The sequence below is a fragment of the Mastomys coucha genome, unplaced genomic scaffold (assembly GCF_008632895.1).
Source record: "Mastomys coucha isolate ucsf_1 unplaced genomic scaffold, UCSF_Mcou_1 pScaffold19, whole genome shotgun sequence".
NCBI classification, from domain to species: Eukaryota; Metazoa; Chordata; class Mammalia; order Rodentia; family Muridae; genus Mastomys; species Mastomys coucha.
The window spans coordinates 18849215-18866216 of record NW_022196901.1 but is presented as its reverse complement, the minus strand read 5'-3'; the positions used below and the strand labels follow the sequence as shown (position 1 = coordinate 18866216).

General features: G+C 41.9%; 1 protein-coding gene and 1 long non-coding RNA gene across 4 annotated transcripts in view; one reads left to right on the top strand and one right to left on the bottom strand.

Annotated features, from left to right (window-relative positions):
- The window catches only part of Nup42 (nucleoporin 42), a 19896-nt gene extending 4601 nt beyond the window's left edge, over window positions 1-15295 (bottom strand). The window contains exons 1-5 of one of the 3 annotated variants that reach the window (XM_031380134.1): window positions 15070-15295; window positions 12622-12844; window positions 10416-10510; window positions 3470-3546; window positions 988-1074 (exon numbers count right to left, since the gene is read on the bottom strand). In XM_031380134.1, the coding sequence (XP_031235994.1) occupies window positions 988-1074; window positions 3470-3546; window positions 10416-10510; window positions 12622-12844; window positions 15070-15196 (609 nt within the window). In that variant the 5' untranslated portion in view covers window positions 15197-15295. The other 2 variants (XM_031380136.1, XM_031380135.1) reach the window with 2 other exon arrangements.
- Window positions 15018-16929, top strand: LOC116097541. Its single transcript, XR_004121462.1, has 2 exons — window positions 15018-15339; window positions 16193-16929. It is a non-coding gene; the product is annotated as an uncharacterized LOC116097541 (long non-coding RNA).
- Window positions 16930-17002: the final 73 nt, after the last annotated feature.

Sequence of the window (17002 nt, the reverse complement as noted above, 5' to 3'; positions counted from 1 at the left end):
GGGCACAGGGTGAGGGTGTGTGGGCACAGGGTGAGGGTGTGTGGGCACGGGGTGAGGGTGTGTGGGCACAGGATGAGTGTGTATGGGCACAGGGTGAGGGTGTGTGGGCACAGGGTGAGGTTGTGTGGGCAGGGTGAGGGTGTGTGGGCACAGGGTGAGGGTGTGTATGGGCACAGGGTGAGGGTATGTGGGCACAGGGTGAGGTTGTGTGGGCAGGGTGAGGGTGTGTGGGCACAGGGTGAGGGTGTGTGGGTACACGGTGAGGGTGTGTGGGCACAGGGTGAGGGTGTGTGGGCACAGGGTGAGGGTGTGTGGGCACAGGGTGAGGGTGTGTGGGCATAGGGTAAGGGTGTGTGGGTACACGGTGAGGGTGTGAGCCATAATCCTTTACAGAGACTTTGCTTTGCCCTTCAAATTAAAAATGAAACATCCTATACCAAAAAGCATTAGTGGAGCTTGAAAGATGACTCACAGGTTAATAGCACTGTTCTTCAAGAGGACCTGATTTCCATCCCCTGTACCACACAGCAATTCTTAACTATAACTCCAATTCCAGGGGATCAGACACCCTCTTTTGACCTGCACTACATCAGGCACATACTTGGTGCACAGATACACATGCAGGCAAAACACTCACATAAAATAAAGGAAATTAAAAAATAAAAGCAATAGAGCCAGTGCACACCTTTAATCCCTGCACTCTAGGTGGGCACAGGGGTCTCTTTGAGTTCCAGGCTAGTCAGGGCCATTTCAGGTGAGACCCTGTCTCAAGAAACATACAAAAAGCAACAGAAAGGTAGACATGATAGAGCATGTCTGAAACCCAGCATGGAGGAGGCCGAGACAGGTGTGGTGAGTTCAAGAGTAGCCTGGGCTACATGACAAGTTGCAGGACATTCTGGTCTACTTACTCTTGTCTTAAAAACCAACACAGAACAAAACAGAATCGATAAGATACTTCTTTGAAGAAAATTCTGCAGTACTCACCAGCGCTCCTTTGGTTGACATATTTAGATTTTTCAGTTCATTTATCCTATTTCTCCACTGACTTACGAGCTGTTGAACAGAGTTTAGCTGGAGAAAGAAAACAAAAATAACTCAGGACTGACTGTTTAAGCCCTGCTCCTGTTTGCCAGAGATATTCCAGGTCTAGCTGCCTCTCTCTGTTCTCTCCCTCCCTGTATGTCATGGCTGATCACGTAGAAGTGCAGAACCGGTGCTATCTGGGCAGCAGGGAATTATGTGTAGTAGCTGGAATGCACAGTCCTAACTTAGACAATAGAAAATATTTCCTTCAGGCACCCAGCTTACTCTACTGACTCACTCAGACTGGCTTCTTTCGGATGTCTGGTCTGTGAGTGTTAATCTGTGGGGCAGAACTCTGCTTTCCTGATCTCCATCATGGATCAGCACCAATGGAAGCAGTAATGTCTTTCAGATGACAGGTGGTCTGTGTTGTAGGACTGGTTGATGTGGGTAACTTATAAAATAATATCCTTTATCACGATAGTACATCATTATCAAGTTAGACAACGAAACAATTTTAAAAAAGCATTGGCCTACAAAAATTTAACAGTTCACACTGTGGTGGTTTAAATATGCTTGGCCCAGAGAGAGTAGTACTGTTAGGAGGTGGGGTTTTGTTGGAGGAAGTGTGTCACCAACCAACAGTCTCTCATAGGCCCTCTTCATGGTGCCACGTCTCAACTCCTTTTCATGACCCCTCTGGCCTGGGCCTTCAACTGACACTGAGGCTGCACCTTCACCAGTGGCCTTTCCTGGCCTCTCACAGTGCCAAGCCTCAGCTGCTCTTCATGGCCCCTTCAAGCCTTCAAAACCAGTACTGCCTGGGTGACTCTTGCACATTACCAAGTCCTGCTGCAGCACAAGGTACAGCCTCGGCTATCTCTGGAACACAGCTTCTTTGTGATCTCACAACACACTTCCCAGATTTTACCTCAGTGATGCTGGTCTCTTTTTAAGCATTGCTAATTTCTTAGCTCCAGATAACTAGCATCACTTGTTCCCTTCTATTCTTTACTTTAAAGCCAGAGCCACATTGCCAAAGCTGCTGAGTTCTGCTGCTTGCTGGGGTTCGATTATGGCCCCCTTGTTCTATTACATTATTATCAGTCTTTTGTTTCCAACTCCTTCAATGCCTAAGCTTGGCTATCCTAAAATAACTTCTGAAGATTGACCTTGAACTCAGAGTCTGCATGACTGTTTCCTTAACTCTGGGATTAAAGGTGAGAACCCCATGCCTGGCCTTCAGCTTTTCTTTACCTGGAACTTACTCTGTACTTGGCCTTGAACTTGTTCAATTTGGCCTTGAACTCAGGGATCTGCTTGTGTCTGTCTTCTGGGATTAAAGGCATGTACCACCATGCCTGGACCTAAGCTTTTCATTATCGATCTTTATCAAGTTGAAAACTGAGAATACCATCATGTTCTATCCCTTGTCAATTTGACACATAATCATATCTCCTTATGTCTAAATAAAAACATTAACCAGGTCATAGTAACGCCTAACATAATATAACTCTCCCTTATGCAACTGCAAATGCATAAGCTTAGCTGGGTGGGTATTGCCCCAGGTCATCACCCCCTTAATGCCATTCACTCTCCTGAACACAAGATTTAGCTCCATTCTACTTGCTGGTGCCCCTTTACTCTTTGAACCATCCATGTTTGTATTTTTCCCTTCTGAGCTTGCTATGCTTGATGAATACACTCTCTGTGAGAGTGAACCAGAGGACAAAGTCTCTTACCTTAGCCTCAAGCAGACTCTTCTGACAAGGGCAAAAGCAGTGACATCAGAAGAACAAATCCAGAGTTGAAATCACCCTCAGTACCAATGTCTTCCATATTCCTACCAGGTGGCTCATTAAGCCTCACTTAAAGCATTCCATGGCTTTCCAAATCAAAGTACCAAAATCCACATTCCTCCAAACAAAACATGGTCAGGCCTATCACAGCAATACCCAAGTCCCTGGTACTAACTCCTGCTATGGAGTTTCCATTGCTATGAAGAGATGCCAAGACCAAGGCAACTCTTATAAAGACAGACATTTAACTGTGGCTAGTTTACAGTTTCAGAGGTTCAGTCCATTATCATCATTGCAAGAAGCATGGCAGCATGCAGGCAGACACAGTGCTGGAGAAGGAGCTGAGAGTTCTACATCTTGATCTAAAGGCAGCCAGGAGAGGACACCCTTCTGCAGGCAGCTAGGAAGAAGCTCTCACCCATACTAGGTGGAGCCTGAGCATAGACTTTCAAAGCCCAATCCCTTAGTGACACTTTCCTCCAACTAGGCCATACCACCTACCAGTGCCACACTCTATGGGTCAAGCACATTCAAACCACCACTTTCAGCAAACATGCCAAAACACAAGCAAGCCACTACAAACACAGAAAGCAGTAACTGGCAGCCAATGCTACTGAGGTAGAGAAATAGAAAAACAAACTTACATAGCTCTGTAAGTTATTGCTGGTTAAGAAGTTATGGTATTCAAGCCTCAACTCCTCTGGTGAAATGTCTGTGAAACCTGAAGTGAGGAATCAGTTGAAATTTAAACAGTAAGCACTGTTGATTCTGGTAGTAAAGCTAGAGTTAGAGACAAAATGTAATAATGCTGGTTATCAAAAAAACTTCAAGGTCATAGGAAAAAAAATCAAAGAAAGCCTATACACTAATGTTTAAATTAATTGGAAGAAAATACAGTTATTTCATCCTTGAATGAAGAATTTCTGTAAAGATAAAGAGTGAAAAGAAAACAAGAGCTGACTACAGACATTCAAACCAATGCTATTACATCCGCAATAAACAAATTGAAATGGCAAACAAGAAACCAGGAAAACCATAACTCCGTACACATGAGTAACATTTTAATACAGAAGCATTGTTCCTAAGTCAGTACAGAGACAGGCAAAACCAAAAAATACAAACAGCTCACTACAATTTCAAAAGGCGAGTATATTAAAGAAAACTTAAAAAGTTAACTTAGTAATCGAATGCTCTCCTCACAGAGTGGCAGACATTAAGAACAGATGATCACTGTCACTCAGGTGTGGTGATGGATGCTGTTCTGAACACACTAAGGAAGTTTCTGGGGCAACCTGTCTATAGACAAGCACAAGTGTTAAATGCACAGACTCTGACCTACATTTCTAGGACTTAACTTCAGATACTTGTGTTATAGATAGAGACATATAAATGCATAAATAATGTGATGCATGGATGTTTTGCCTGCATGAATGCATGTGCACTAAATGTGTGCCTAGTGTCAGATCGATACCCTGGGACTGGAATTTCAGTCAGTTTTGAGCTGCCATGTAGAAGCTAAAATTGATTACAGGTCCTCTGGAAGAGCAGTTGGTGTTCTTAATATGCATATATTTTAAAGGAAAACCAAAAATGTTTCAGTTTATCTATACCACCAAGTGATTTTATTGTTTAAACCAATGACTGTACTTTTAGCACTGAGGACCCTAAGAAAGGCAATGTTCTTATTTTTGACCCCTTGGAACCCATGTACCATTTAGTTTACTCCAGTGCAAAAAAGCACTCAGGAATCATACTGGATATGTTTGTTTTTCTGTATCTAAAATATTAGCATCCTGCTGGTTCAAAACAGAACTTTACTTTGATTCTGTATCCACTGTGATTCAGACATCACTTCCTAACTTGTCTCCCTACCTCTTTGTCTTATCCCCACTCCCAAAAACTCATTTTCCCTCCTTCCTGCACCAGTGAGTCAGCTCTCTCTAGTCAGACCGCATCCTTCTGCTGAAGCTGAAGCTCTTCAACAGCTGCCACTCTGGCTTTATGCTGTATTGTTACTTTCTTTCTTCTGTTACTTGAGCTCACTGCTCTCAGGTCAAGGCCTCTGCACTAGCTATCTATTGCTGGGAATGCTTTTCCCCGAGCTTCTTATAACAGATACTTTCTCTTCATTCAGGGCTTTTCCCCGAGCTTCTTATAACAGATACTTTCTCTTCATTCAGGGCTTAGCTCTTAAAAGGGTTCCCTAAGAATGTAACAAGGAACTCTGTTCACTTCAATCTTAATTGTTTCAAGTTGTGATCAACTAGTTTCTTATCTGAATCACAGAATTATTTGAATAGCTATTTTCTCAGGTTTTAAAAGGACAGTATGTAAGGGCTAATCCTGGCTGTCAATGGCATTCACTCTTGGGGAAGAACCTCAGTTGAGGAACTGCCTGTTAGACTGGCCTGTGAGCATGTCTGTGAGACATTCTCTCTACTACTAACTGATGTACGAGGGCTGAGGGCCCAGCTCACCAAGGTTAAAACCAACCTTAGGCAGTTGGACCTGGGCTGTGTGAGAAAGCTAGCTGAGCACACCTGGGGAAATAGCCAGTGAGCAGTATTTCTCTCTTCTGCTTCAAGCTCTTCTTGCCTTTGGTTCATGCATGGGTTTCCCTCGATGATGGGCCATTAGCTTGTAATCTGAATAAACCTTTCTTCTCCAAGTTGCTTCTGGGTCATGGTGTTTATCATAGCAACAGAAAAGCAAACGACATGGCACAAAAGAAATATTCTAGCTACAGAGAAAAAGTTCGTCTTGTTTGTTTTTTATTTTTTGAGACAGAGTTTCTCTGTGTAGCCCTAGCTTTCCTGGAACTCACTCTGTAGACCAGGCTGGCCTGGAACTCACAGACATCCACCTACCTTTACCTCTAGAATGCTAGGATTAAAGTTGTGCTCCAACAGCACACAGAAAAGTTAGTTTTTTTTTTCTTTAGTCTTTATAATGAAAATGTATCCACATACATTTTCCAAAACAAAAGAATAAGATTAGTGAGATGGACAGCACAACCTGTGTCTACAGAGCTCATTAACATTTGGCTTCCCAGCTAGGTTAGTTTTGCTTTGTTTCGAGCTAGGGTTTCTCTGTATAATCCTGGCTGTCCTGGAACTCACTTTGTAGACAGGCTGGCCTCAAACTCAGAAATTCACATGCCTCTGTCTCCCAAGTGCTGGGATTAAAGGCGTGTGCCACCACTGCCCAGCTCTAGTTTTTTTTTTTTTTTTTAAGTATTATTTTTAAGTATATGTGTGTGTGTGTGTGTTCTGGAGTACTGATGTTTGTAGTGCAGAATGCAGCGCTGGCTCCTTTGGAACTACTTACAGCAAGTTGTGAGGCAGCCAACATGAGTGCTGGAAACTGAACTCACATGCTCTTAATTGCTGAGTGGCCTCTCACCAGCTCTGACCGCCAGTTCCTGGATGTGCTTTTCTATGTGCTTCTGCATTTACCTTGCTATTGGCTATTGTATAAAAACTATATCCCAAAGACATGTCACTGGAAAAACAAGTCTCAGGGGCTTTTTCAGATAAATGTGGCTATAGAGTGGGAGGTTTTTATTTTGTTTGTTTTTCAAGACAGGGTCTCACTCTGTAGACCAGGCTGGCCTTTAACTATAGAGATGAGCCCACTTCGGCCTCCTGAGTGCTAGGATTAAAGGTGCGTACCACTATGCCCAGACAAGTGGGAGGTTTTTAAAGGCCAGTAATAAAGCAGATACAAAAGCCAATTAACTTTTTGTGTAGTTATGTTACAATTTGTCAGTTTACCTTGGACTCAGAATAGATTTCAGCCAGTGTGATTCTGTAACAAAGCACTTTGGTCTTGAACATGCCCTAGAGAATTTCCATACGTGACATAGGACCCTCTAGAATGCAAAAATAAAACCACAAACTAACCCTGAAGTCGACACATATTCATGCTGTCACTAGTCTGTTTTTTTTTTTTTTTTCTTTTTTCGAGACAGGGTTTCTCTGTATAGGCCTGGCTGTCCTGGAACTCACTTTGGCCTTGAACTCTGCCTGCCTCTGCTCCCCAAGTCCTGGGATTAAAGGCGTGCGCCATGCCCAGTGCTGCTACTAGTCTTACTAGAAGAGATTTTAAAGACTGAGAAGCTGGATTTGATGATTGAATATGGGAAGGATTCCTGGTGGAGCAGTCTCTGGATTGTCCTTCTTTCAGTCTCTGCTCCATAGTTTGTCTGTGCAACTCCTTCCATGGGTATTTTTTTTCCCCTTTTAAGAAGGAACGAAGTATCCACACTTTGGTTTTCCTTCTTCTAAAGTTTCTTGTGATTTGTGAATTGTACTTTGTGTATTCTGATCTTCTGGGCTAATAACCACTTATCAGAGAATGCATACCATGTGTGTTCTTTTGTGATTGGATTACCTCACTCAGGATGATATTCTCCAGATCCATCCATTTCCCTAAGAATTTCATAAGTTCATTGTTTTTAATAGCTGAGTAGTACTCCATTGTGTAGATGTACCACATTTTCTGTATCCATTCCTCTGTTGAGGGACATCTGGGTTTTTTCCAGGTTCTGGCTATTATAAATAAGGCTGCTATGAACATAGTGGGGCATGTATCCTTATTACATGTTGGAGCATCTTCCAGGAGTGCCCATAGTCCTCAGGTAGTACTATGTCCAATTTCCAGAGGAACTGCCAAACTGATTTCCAGAGTGGTTGTACCAAGTTGCAATCCCACCAGCAATGAAGGAGTGTTCTTTCTCCACAACCTCTCCTGTCATCTGCTGCCACCTGCATTTTTTATCCTAGCCATTCTGACTGGTGTGAGGTGGAATCTCAGGGTTGTTTTGATTTGCATTTCCCTGATGACTAAGGATGTTGAGCATTTCTTTAGGTGCTTCTCAGCCATTTGCTATTCGTCAGTTGAGAATTCTTTGTTTAGCTCTGTACCCCATTTTTTAATAGGGTTATTTGGTTCTCTGGAGTCTAACTTGAGTTCTTTGTATATATTGGATATAGGATTGGTAAAGATCTTTACCCAATTTGTTGGTTGCCGTTTTGTCCTATTGACAGTGTCTTTTGCCTTATAGAAGCTTTGTAATTCTATGAGGTCCCATTTGTCAATTCTTGCTCTTAGAGCAGATGCCAGCAAGTGCTGGCTGACAGGAGCCTGATATAGCTGTCTCCTGAGAGGCTCTGACAGTACCCTACTAATACAGAAGTAGAGGCTCATAGCCATCCATTGCTGAGCACAGGGTCCCCAATGAAGGAGCTAAAGGGTTTGCAGCCCCTTAGGACAAACAACAATATGAAATAACTAGTACCCTCAGAGCTCCCAGGGACTAAACCACCAACCAAAGAGTATACATGGTGAGACTCATGGCTCCAGCTGCATATGTATAGCAGAGGATGGCCCAGTCAGTCATCAATGAGAGGAGAGGTCCTTGGTCCTGTGAAGGTTCTATGCCCCAGTGTAGGGGAAGTGAGAGAAGGTGGGTTGGTGAGCAGAGGAAGTGGGGAGGGAATAGAGTGTTGGTTTTTTTTTTTTTTTTTGGAGGGGAAAGTGGGAAAGGAGATATCATATGACATATAAATAAGAAAGTATCTAATAAAAAAAAAAGACTGAGAAGCTGTTGTCCTCATGTGACAGAAAGGTTTTCCATGATTCTACCTTTTCCTAGGAAATTTCAGTTTTACTATTGGCAGTAATCCTGTCATTCTCTGCCACAACTGCCCCTTGAGGTGACGGGTTTATCTTATTCACTGTTCAGAAAATATCTGCCAAAGCTACGTGTGAATAACTAAAGCTGTTATTCTTTCCAATACAATCTGTCTGTGACAAAAGTCCCTTAGACTGAGTATCACATGTGGGTTCAGGGCAGAAGCATGGAATATATGTACCTCTCGCTTTATCTGAGATGTTTAAAGTCAATGGCTAAGAAGTTTTAAAAATCAGTGATTTTTATTTCACTAAGAATAGGGATAATTTTACCTCCTCAACTTAGAGTGACATTCCAGATTCTTCTTTCCATGATTATTACAGTCTACTAGCAGCTTGTTGCTCTGTCAACTTATGCTAAGTCCATCAGTTTTACTTAACAATACTTTATACCAATCCTACACATTTCATCCATAAAGTGGCATTAGTGTCTTAGTATTATTATGAAAACTTTTATGAATGTATCCAGTTCCTACAGATATCTCAGGGATAGGCTGCCAAATTTAACTAACAAAAAACCCCAGATGTCTACAAAAATTAAAATTTCAAATATAAAACAAATTTAAGTATGTCTCAGATATTATATGGGATATATATTGAAAATATTTTATTTTTTTTTAAAGATTTATTTATTTTATGTATATGAGTACACCATTGCTCTCTTCAGACACACAAGAATAGGGCATCAGATCCTACTACAGATGGTTGTGAGCCACCATGTGGCTGCTGGGAATTGAAATCAGGACCTCTGGAAGAGCAGTAGGTGCTCTTAACTGCTGAACCATCTATCCAGCCCAAAAATACTACTTTCTTATCTGAAATTTAAATTTAACTGAATGTCCTATATTTTACATGGTCACCCTATGAAGAGCTCTCTAATATTTCATATTTTGAAGTGTAAACCAGGCTTTCAGTCCATTTGTAAATTAAGATTTAATACTTGGCAGTTCTTAAGTACTAATATTTCAACCAATCTAGGGCTTACAAAGTTTATTATTTTCTTACAGAAACTACCAGTATCTTAAATGATCTGTTTTCAGTTTCTTGTTTTCTTTCCTCCAGAACACAAGGTTCCAGGAAGAACCTCCACTGCTCAGGGTTTATGTGCCCCTTGAATGCAGAGCAGGGTGCAGGACAAATGAAAGTCAGTAAAGAGTTTTTACCTGAATAAGAGAGTGGTGGAGGTGAGCCGGAGCTGAGGAGTGAGGCCCAGTGGTGCTCCTGGAATCTGACCCTGGCTTCAGGGCTGGGCTGGGCCATGCCTGTCGTCTCCTCAGCAGGAGAGACTCAGCCTCTCCATGAGAGGTTGGAAGAACTTGGTAGCCATAGGGATCATGGGAAAAACAAAAAGGAAAAAAAGGAATCTTCTAAAGAAATGCCATCCCTATGGCTCCTTGAGAGTCTCAACAGGTTTTACTAAGAAGCACAATTCTTGGGAGGGAAGAACAGGAAATGTAAGGCAGCAACTAGGGCTATAATGGTGGCAGCATGGGGCTCTCCTGGCCATGAGGGAACCAGTGAGGATCCTGAGGCTCTACAGAGGGAACCAATAAAGCAGAGCCTCTCCTTAGGCAACAGAATCAAAGCTGTGGTAGGTCCTGATTTTACTATTCTTTCCTGAGAATGAATAATACAAATTAAAAGAATTCCATTATGGTTCTTAGTCTTTGAATCATGAAGTTTAGCTGGAATACTTGGATACTTTAAAAAGATCAAATTCTAGCTGTGCCCAAGTTTGGAATAAATTTATTTAGCATGGCCTAGTTTTAGACACTAGAAATTTTATATTTTAAAAACACATAGAAGTACGTGGCAGGGCTTCTGCCTAGCATGTATGCAGGTCCGGGTTCCATTCTCACCAAAACCCAACAAGTCAACCACATGTTTCCCACTTACCTGAAATATTGGGTTTCTTTCTCACTGGTGAGTAAACAGAAAACATCCACTGCCCCGATGACTCCCAAACTTCTACGTCCTTAACAATTCCTTCCCTGGAAATAAAAATAAAAATAAAAATGAGAGTAATGGATATTTTTACTTGCTTGTTAAAATGTTACTTATGAAGCTGAATGACTAAAAATTTAAGTTCTAGTAAATACATAAATTTACATATTTTTCAGTTTCTTTTCTTTTTTTTTTGTTTTTGTTTTGTTTTTAGAGACAGGGTTTCTTTCTGTAGCTTTGGCTGTCCTGGAACACACTCTGTAGACCAGGCTGGTCTCAATTCAGAGATCTGCCTGCCTCTGCCTCCCAAGTGTCAGAATTAAAAGCATGCATAGACGCCGTCTTTCCTACTTTCTGAAGACTCTTTTCTACCTCAGAAGTTCCCAGAATTATGGATTACAGCCTGAGAATGGTGGAGTATAGCTGTAACTACAGCACCTGGGTGGCTGAGGAGAATTTTGAGGTCAGGTAGGGTAATACAGTGAGTTTAAGGTCAATCTGGGTTGTACAATGTTTTCAAAACAACAAAACCTTGTATTTTATAGTTACAAATAATATAGATTAAGTATTAACTTCTTAATTCACAGAAAAACTAATTGATATAGTTAAGAGTTATCATAAATATAATGTTTTTTAAAGAACTAAATATAGTATTTTTAACTGGAAACAATAAAAAGCACTCTTATCAGTTATAGAGAATCATTAAAATTTAAGAGTGGATTACAGGACTCCAGATAGATTTTACTTAAATTTTCTACTTTGTAATATAGGACACTGGTCCATGAACTTAAAACATATACTTTTAAATACTTTATTTTTAGTTCTATGTGCCCTGGTGTTTTTCCTTGGATGTGTCTGTGTGAGGGTGTTGGGCCCCTTGGAACTGGAGTTACCGATGGATGTGAGCAGCTCTGTAGGTGCTGGCAATTGAACCCAGGTCCCCTGGAAAAACAGCCAGTGTTCTTAACTGCTAAGCTACCTCTCTAGCCTTCAGATCTGTGCACTGAACAGCTAATCTGAACAAAGTTATATATTTGGCTCTAATTAATGGTTTTTTTCATATCAAAAGTGACCATTAACTAGGAAAGTGATAGGTATCACAAATGTTACTGCACTTAGACTCACAATAGAACTTTGCTTTGTTACAAGCACACACACACAAACACACTTGATGCTTGCCCAAAACAGTTGAAGATTTAGGTTCAGTCATCAGCATTTCAGAAACAAACAGCTGGTGAGGTGATAACACTCTGGAGACAGAGGCAGTGAGACCTGAGTTATAAACCAGCCTGGGCTACACAGGGAGACCCTGCTTTCAAATAAAACAAAGCCTACCTGCCCCCTCAAAAAAATACACCCCAAACAAACCTAAAATTCCACGGTTTATGGAACTTCAAGTAGTAACTTGAAGAAATAAAGGTTTTACAAAGAAAAATACATGATATTATTAGTAACCTTGAGGATAGCAATTGTTCTGAGTTACCCAATATGCTGTAAAGAGCACAGAGCACACTGACTGTTTAAGCAAGACTAACTTTTGAAATGTGCCAGTACAGCAGGAAGTGGACCAGAATAGGCAGACCTAAGAACACAGGCTTCTAACTGACACAGTCTGAGATGCTCCCAGTGTGAACAGGCTGGCTGAGAAGCTCCCAGTGTGAACAGGCTGGCTGAGAAGCTCCCAGTGTGAACAGGCTGGCTGGGTGCTCACAGTGTGAACAGGCTGGCTGAGATGCTCACAGTGTGAACAGGCTAGCTGAGAAGCTCCCAGTGTGAACAGGCTGGCTGAGAAGCTCATAGTGTGAACAGGCTGGCTGAGATGTTCACAGTGTGAACAGGCTAGCTGAGAAGCTCCCAGTGTGAACAGGCTGGCTGAGAAGCTCATAGTGTGAACAGGCTGGCTGAGGTGCTCACAGTGTGAACAGGCTAGCTGAGAAGCTCCCAGTGTGAACAGGCTGGCTGAGAAGCTCACAGTGTGAACAGGCTGGCTGAGATGCTCACAGTGTGAACAGGCTGGCTGAGCCACAGGACCATGGGTGATTTCTTTTTCTTGTTTTGCTTATTCTGATTTTCAAAACCATTCTTTTTTTTTAGAGAAAACACTGTAAGTACTTCTGGAAAAACCAAGCAATTGACTTTCTATAACACTTTAACTCACAGAAGTTTCTTTTCATCTTTCTGCTCATCAGAGAGAGGTGAAGCAAAAGGGTTTTGAGATGACCCAAAGCCTCTGCTGGTGGAAACTCCAGAATCAAAAGTGCCGAATGGTGGTTTGTCTTGATCTCTGCTGCCACCCCATGGTGTGGACTTGGGGAAGCTGGATGGCTGGATGACATTGGAGTACCTCTGGCTGCTGGCATTCCACCCTCGACGGTTGCTCCCTAAAATCATCAAGAAAACAAAACAATCAGAAAATTGGTAACTTTTTCAAATCTTGAAAATTTCTATTATATTTTATCTTATTATGTCTTGAAATTAATTCTACTAGTTTTAAATGGCAGTGCCTTTATGATTTAGTTTGTTATATGTTATAATGTTCTATTTATATTAAAAAATGAGATCAGGCCAGGTGTTTTGGTGTACAAATTTAATCACAGCACTAGGGAGGGAGAGACAGGCTGACGTTCCAGGTCAGCCAGAGCTACATAATAAGGCCTCATATCAAAAAGCAAATAAAAAACCCAAAACTCAAGCTGACAAAAAGCAACAACAAAATGAGATCAATGTGATCATAGAAATATAAAGATATATTGCTGAGTTCAATATTAAGCCTATTAAATTGACCATGGGGCAACAAATAAAAAATACTCTAAACATCTCTAAAGGCTTTGGAGTGAGCCTGGCATGGTCAAGGCCCCTGTTTGACCTAACACTGGATGTGTGTGTATGCTTCTGCACTGAGCCATAGAGAGACAATAAATGAAGCGATGAGTAAACTGGATAATAAAATGGGTTATATTTCACTTTCTGTCCTTAAATAGGTATTTAAAAAGCATCTGCCTCAGTCTTTACTCTTTGGACACAGTGCCCACATACCTATCCTTCATATGGAGATTGCAGAGCTTACTAATAGGCAGATAAAGTACAGTGTAGAGCTCTAACAACTCATAAATAGGACATGTTTTAGGTTTGATACTGTTTTTAATCTTACCACTTCCTAGTTGATGCTAGGATAAAGAAAATTTGTCTTAGAATTTAGAAAATGTCATTTAATATATATTAAAAACAGAATGATAGGTATACTTCTCAATAAATCCAAAGAGAAAGAGGATAGCTGAACTGCACCTCTGAAGCAGGAATTAGTGGCATTTTGTTTTGAAGTTCCAAATCCTCTGGAGGGGGATTACATAGCATAGAAATAAAACTTCTTTTATGCTGCACTCAGTGGCCTTAATGTGGGCCTTAAAATTCCAAAGCATTTTTTCTTTCTCTTAATCCTAAAGTTTTATTTATATCTTATTTTTTCGCCTAATTATCTATCTACTGAACATTTACTTGCAAATTACTACATTTACTGTAAGTTTCCAGAGACCAAACGACAAGCATTACTCTCTCTCAGCAGTCCCTGGGAGTACACCAGTATCTACTGGAACCTGAGTCCTAATTTGGAGTCTTTCACTAGACCGATTGTAGATGATACATTCTATCTCCTCCACGAAAAAGTGGAAACATGAAACCAGCATGCAACACAGGGGCTGGAGGAGCCTTAAAGAGAAGGGGAAAGAGAAGCACCCACTGACAACGTCACGAACTAGGTTCCACTGGGCAGTGGTAGCACATGACTTTAATTTTAGCACTCAGGAGGCAGAGGCAGGCAGATCTCTGTGAGTTCAAAGACAGCCTGGTCTACAAAGAGAGTTGCAGGACAGCTAGGGCTGTTACACAGAGAAACCCTATCTCTGAAAACCTAAAAGCTAAAACCAAATCAAAACAATAAAAAAACAAAATAAAACAAACAAACAAAAAACCTAGGTTCCTGCCGGGCAGTGGTGGTGCATGCCTTTAATCCCAGCATTTAGAGGAGGCAGAGGCAGGCGGATTTCTGAGTTCGAGGCCAGCCTGGTCTACAAAGTGAGTTCCAGGACAGCCAGGGCTATACAGAGAAACCCTGTCTCGAAAAACAAACAAACAAACAAAACAACAACAACAAAAACAAACCAACCAAACAAAAACATATGTTCCAAAATTAAGAGAATAAAACGTATTTATCTGACTTTTAAAACCTTGTGCTGCGCTGGTTTAATGTCTGGCCCCTGAATACCCTTTCCACAAAACCTGTAATGTTCTTGACCCAGTGTCCCAAGCTACCAAGTAAAGTCCAAATTTTAAGAGCTTGTGATTACGGACGAGGAAGGGGGAAGAGTAGGAAAAGGGGTCTGAATGGACGCACGAGAATTCTCCCAGCCACTGCCATTCACCAAGAGGGAAGTTTTAATGAAGATACTTGTAATTTTAAAACGCAGTGTTTGGCAGGAGCACCCATGTCCGACCAGCGGAAACGACTAGTCCAGCTACTGGGCGAGGCGTCGCGAGCCAGGGCAGGGGTACCGGCTGGAGGTGTGCGTAGGCTTCACGTGGCCCCAGCTCACCGCTCCCGGACTGTCACCTGAGGGTGGCGGTTGCTGCGGTGGCGGCTGCCGGGCCCCGCCCGCACCCCGGCCGCCGGGATGCTCGTTCCAGCAGCGGTCTCCGAAGCGGCACCGGCCTTGAAGGAAAAACTGGCAAATGGTCATGGTAGCGCCGTCCCAGCTCGACCCTAACCGCCGTCAGCCCGGAAGCCCCAGGCTCCAGCCACGGTGGTGCGGCCGTATGACGTCACCAACCCGCGCCACCGCGGGCCGGCCGGCCCCGTGACGCCATCACCCTGCGCCCGGAGGTTCGGTGATCGGTGGTCCGGTGAGGGGCGTGGGCTTTAGCCAATGGGATCTGAGAGCAGCAGAGCTGTCAGCGCTCGGGTTAAGGAGCATTGAGAAAGCGGGGTGTTGAAAAGGGACGCAGGCGTTGGATCCCAGAACCGGACCCGAATCTAGAGGATACCAGATATAGCAGACAACCAGCAGCCCTCTAGTTGAACGGGCTCAAAAACGAAAAAAGCCTGACTGTTTATCAAGAGGGATTTACAGAAAGCCAGCTATAACCAGGAAACAGGACTCAGTGCACGCGAAAAGCATCTATTAGTTTCTTAGTTGGTACTGTCTTACAATTTCATTTAATGCTGCTTTTTGAAATTTTATGAGGAAAAATGAGAAAGTGTAAAACCGACACAGAAGCAGCCCACGTTTCCTCAGGAGCAGTTTCAGATAAGGATTTTCTGAAAATATTCAATTTACTGTTTTTTTGTTTGTTCGTTTATTTTGTTTTGTTGAGATACAGTCTTACTATATAGCTCCGCCTGGCCTCGAACTCACAGAAATCCACCCACCTTAGTGCTAAGATCAAAACCACACACCTGGTACATTTCACATATTAACTTTACAGTTCTCATACAGGACCCTGTATCACTATAAAACAAGTATACTATATAAAAACGAAATGAAAGTGCTCTTGGAAATTAAAATTGGATAATGGGGACAAACTAAGAATTGACAGTGACTTCTCAGACTCAAAGTATACCTTGAGTCTCATTTTACATTTTGGTTATGCTAGAGGATGGAGAGATCAAAAGCAAAATTCTAATTAGTAAGCCTAACACTTGTGATGGTAAATCTTGTCAACTTGATTACTTTTAGAATCTCCATAGACACAAATCTCTGGACTTCGAGGTGTTAGATTTAGGATCCCCATAGATACACACCTCTGGGCATGTCTACGAAGATACTTTCAGAAAGGTTGAAGTGGAAAGATGTACCTAATGTGGACTGCGCTCTCAAAGGACTGGGCAAACACTGAATAAAAAGGCAAATTCAAGTTGAGCACCCACTGCTGTTGTCAGACTGCAAATCCAATGTGAGCAGCTGTCTCATGTTCCTGTTGAAATCCCTTCTAAGTTGTGATAGACTGTACCCGTAATCTGTGAACCAGAATCAACACATACTCCAGAGTTGCTTTTGCCAGGTTTTGTCATAGTAATAGGAAATGTACACACACATTCTAGATAGCTCTGTATGTAGGTGTAACCCAACCTGGTCTCAAAGTTAGTCATCCTCCCGCCCCAGAACTGCCACTATTTTGAATCTTCATACCCCCCACTACAAATTGAGTTATATTAAAAAGGAGTAAAACTAGTAAGATCAAAGTGAAATCTTAAAAATCTCTGGAGGAAACTTAAAGGATTCAAAAGGATCAATCAGGGTTTAATGCTGCAACCCAGGAAATGCCCTTTCATATTATCAGTTTACTGAAGTTTAGCGAGAACTGGTTTGGTGCCACATTGAATGGAATAAATTGGATTTTACCTAATGCAAACAAGTCAAAAAAGAATATACACTTAGTTGAGTAACTTTATTAAATGGCACATTTTTATATTGATGTATTAAAATGCTTCATGACTCAAATGTTTTCACGAGACTATAATGACAAGTTTTAAAAACTAGATCACA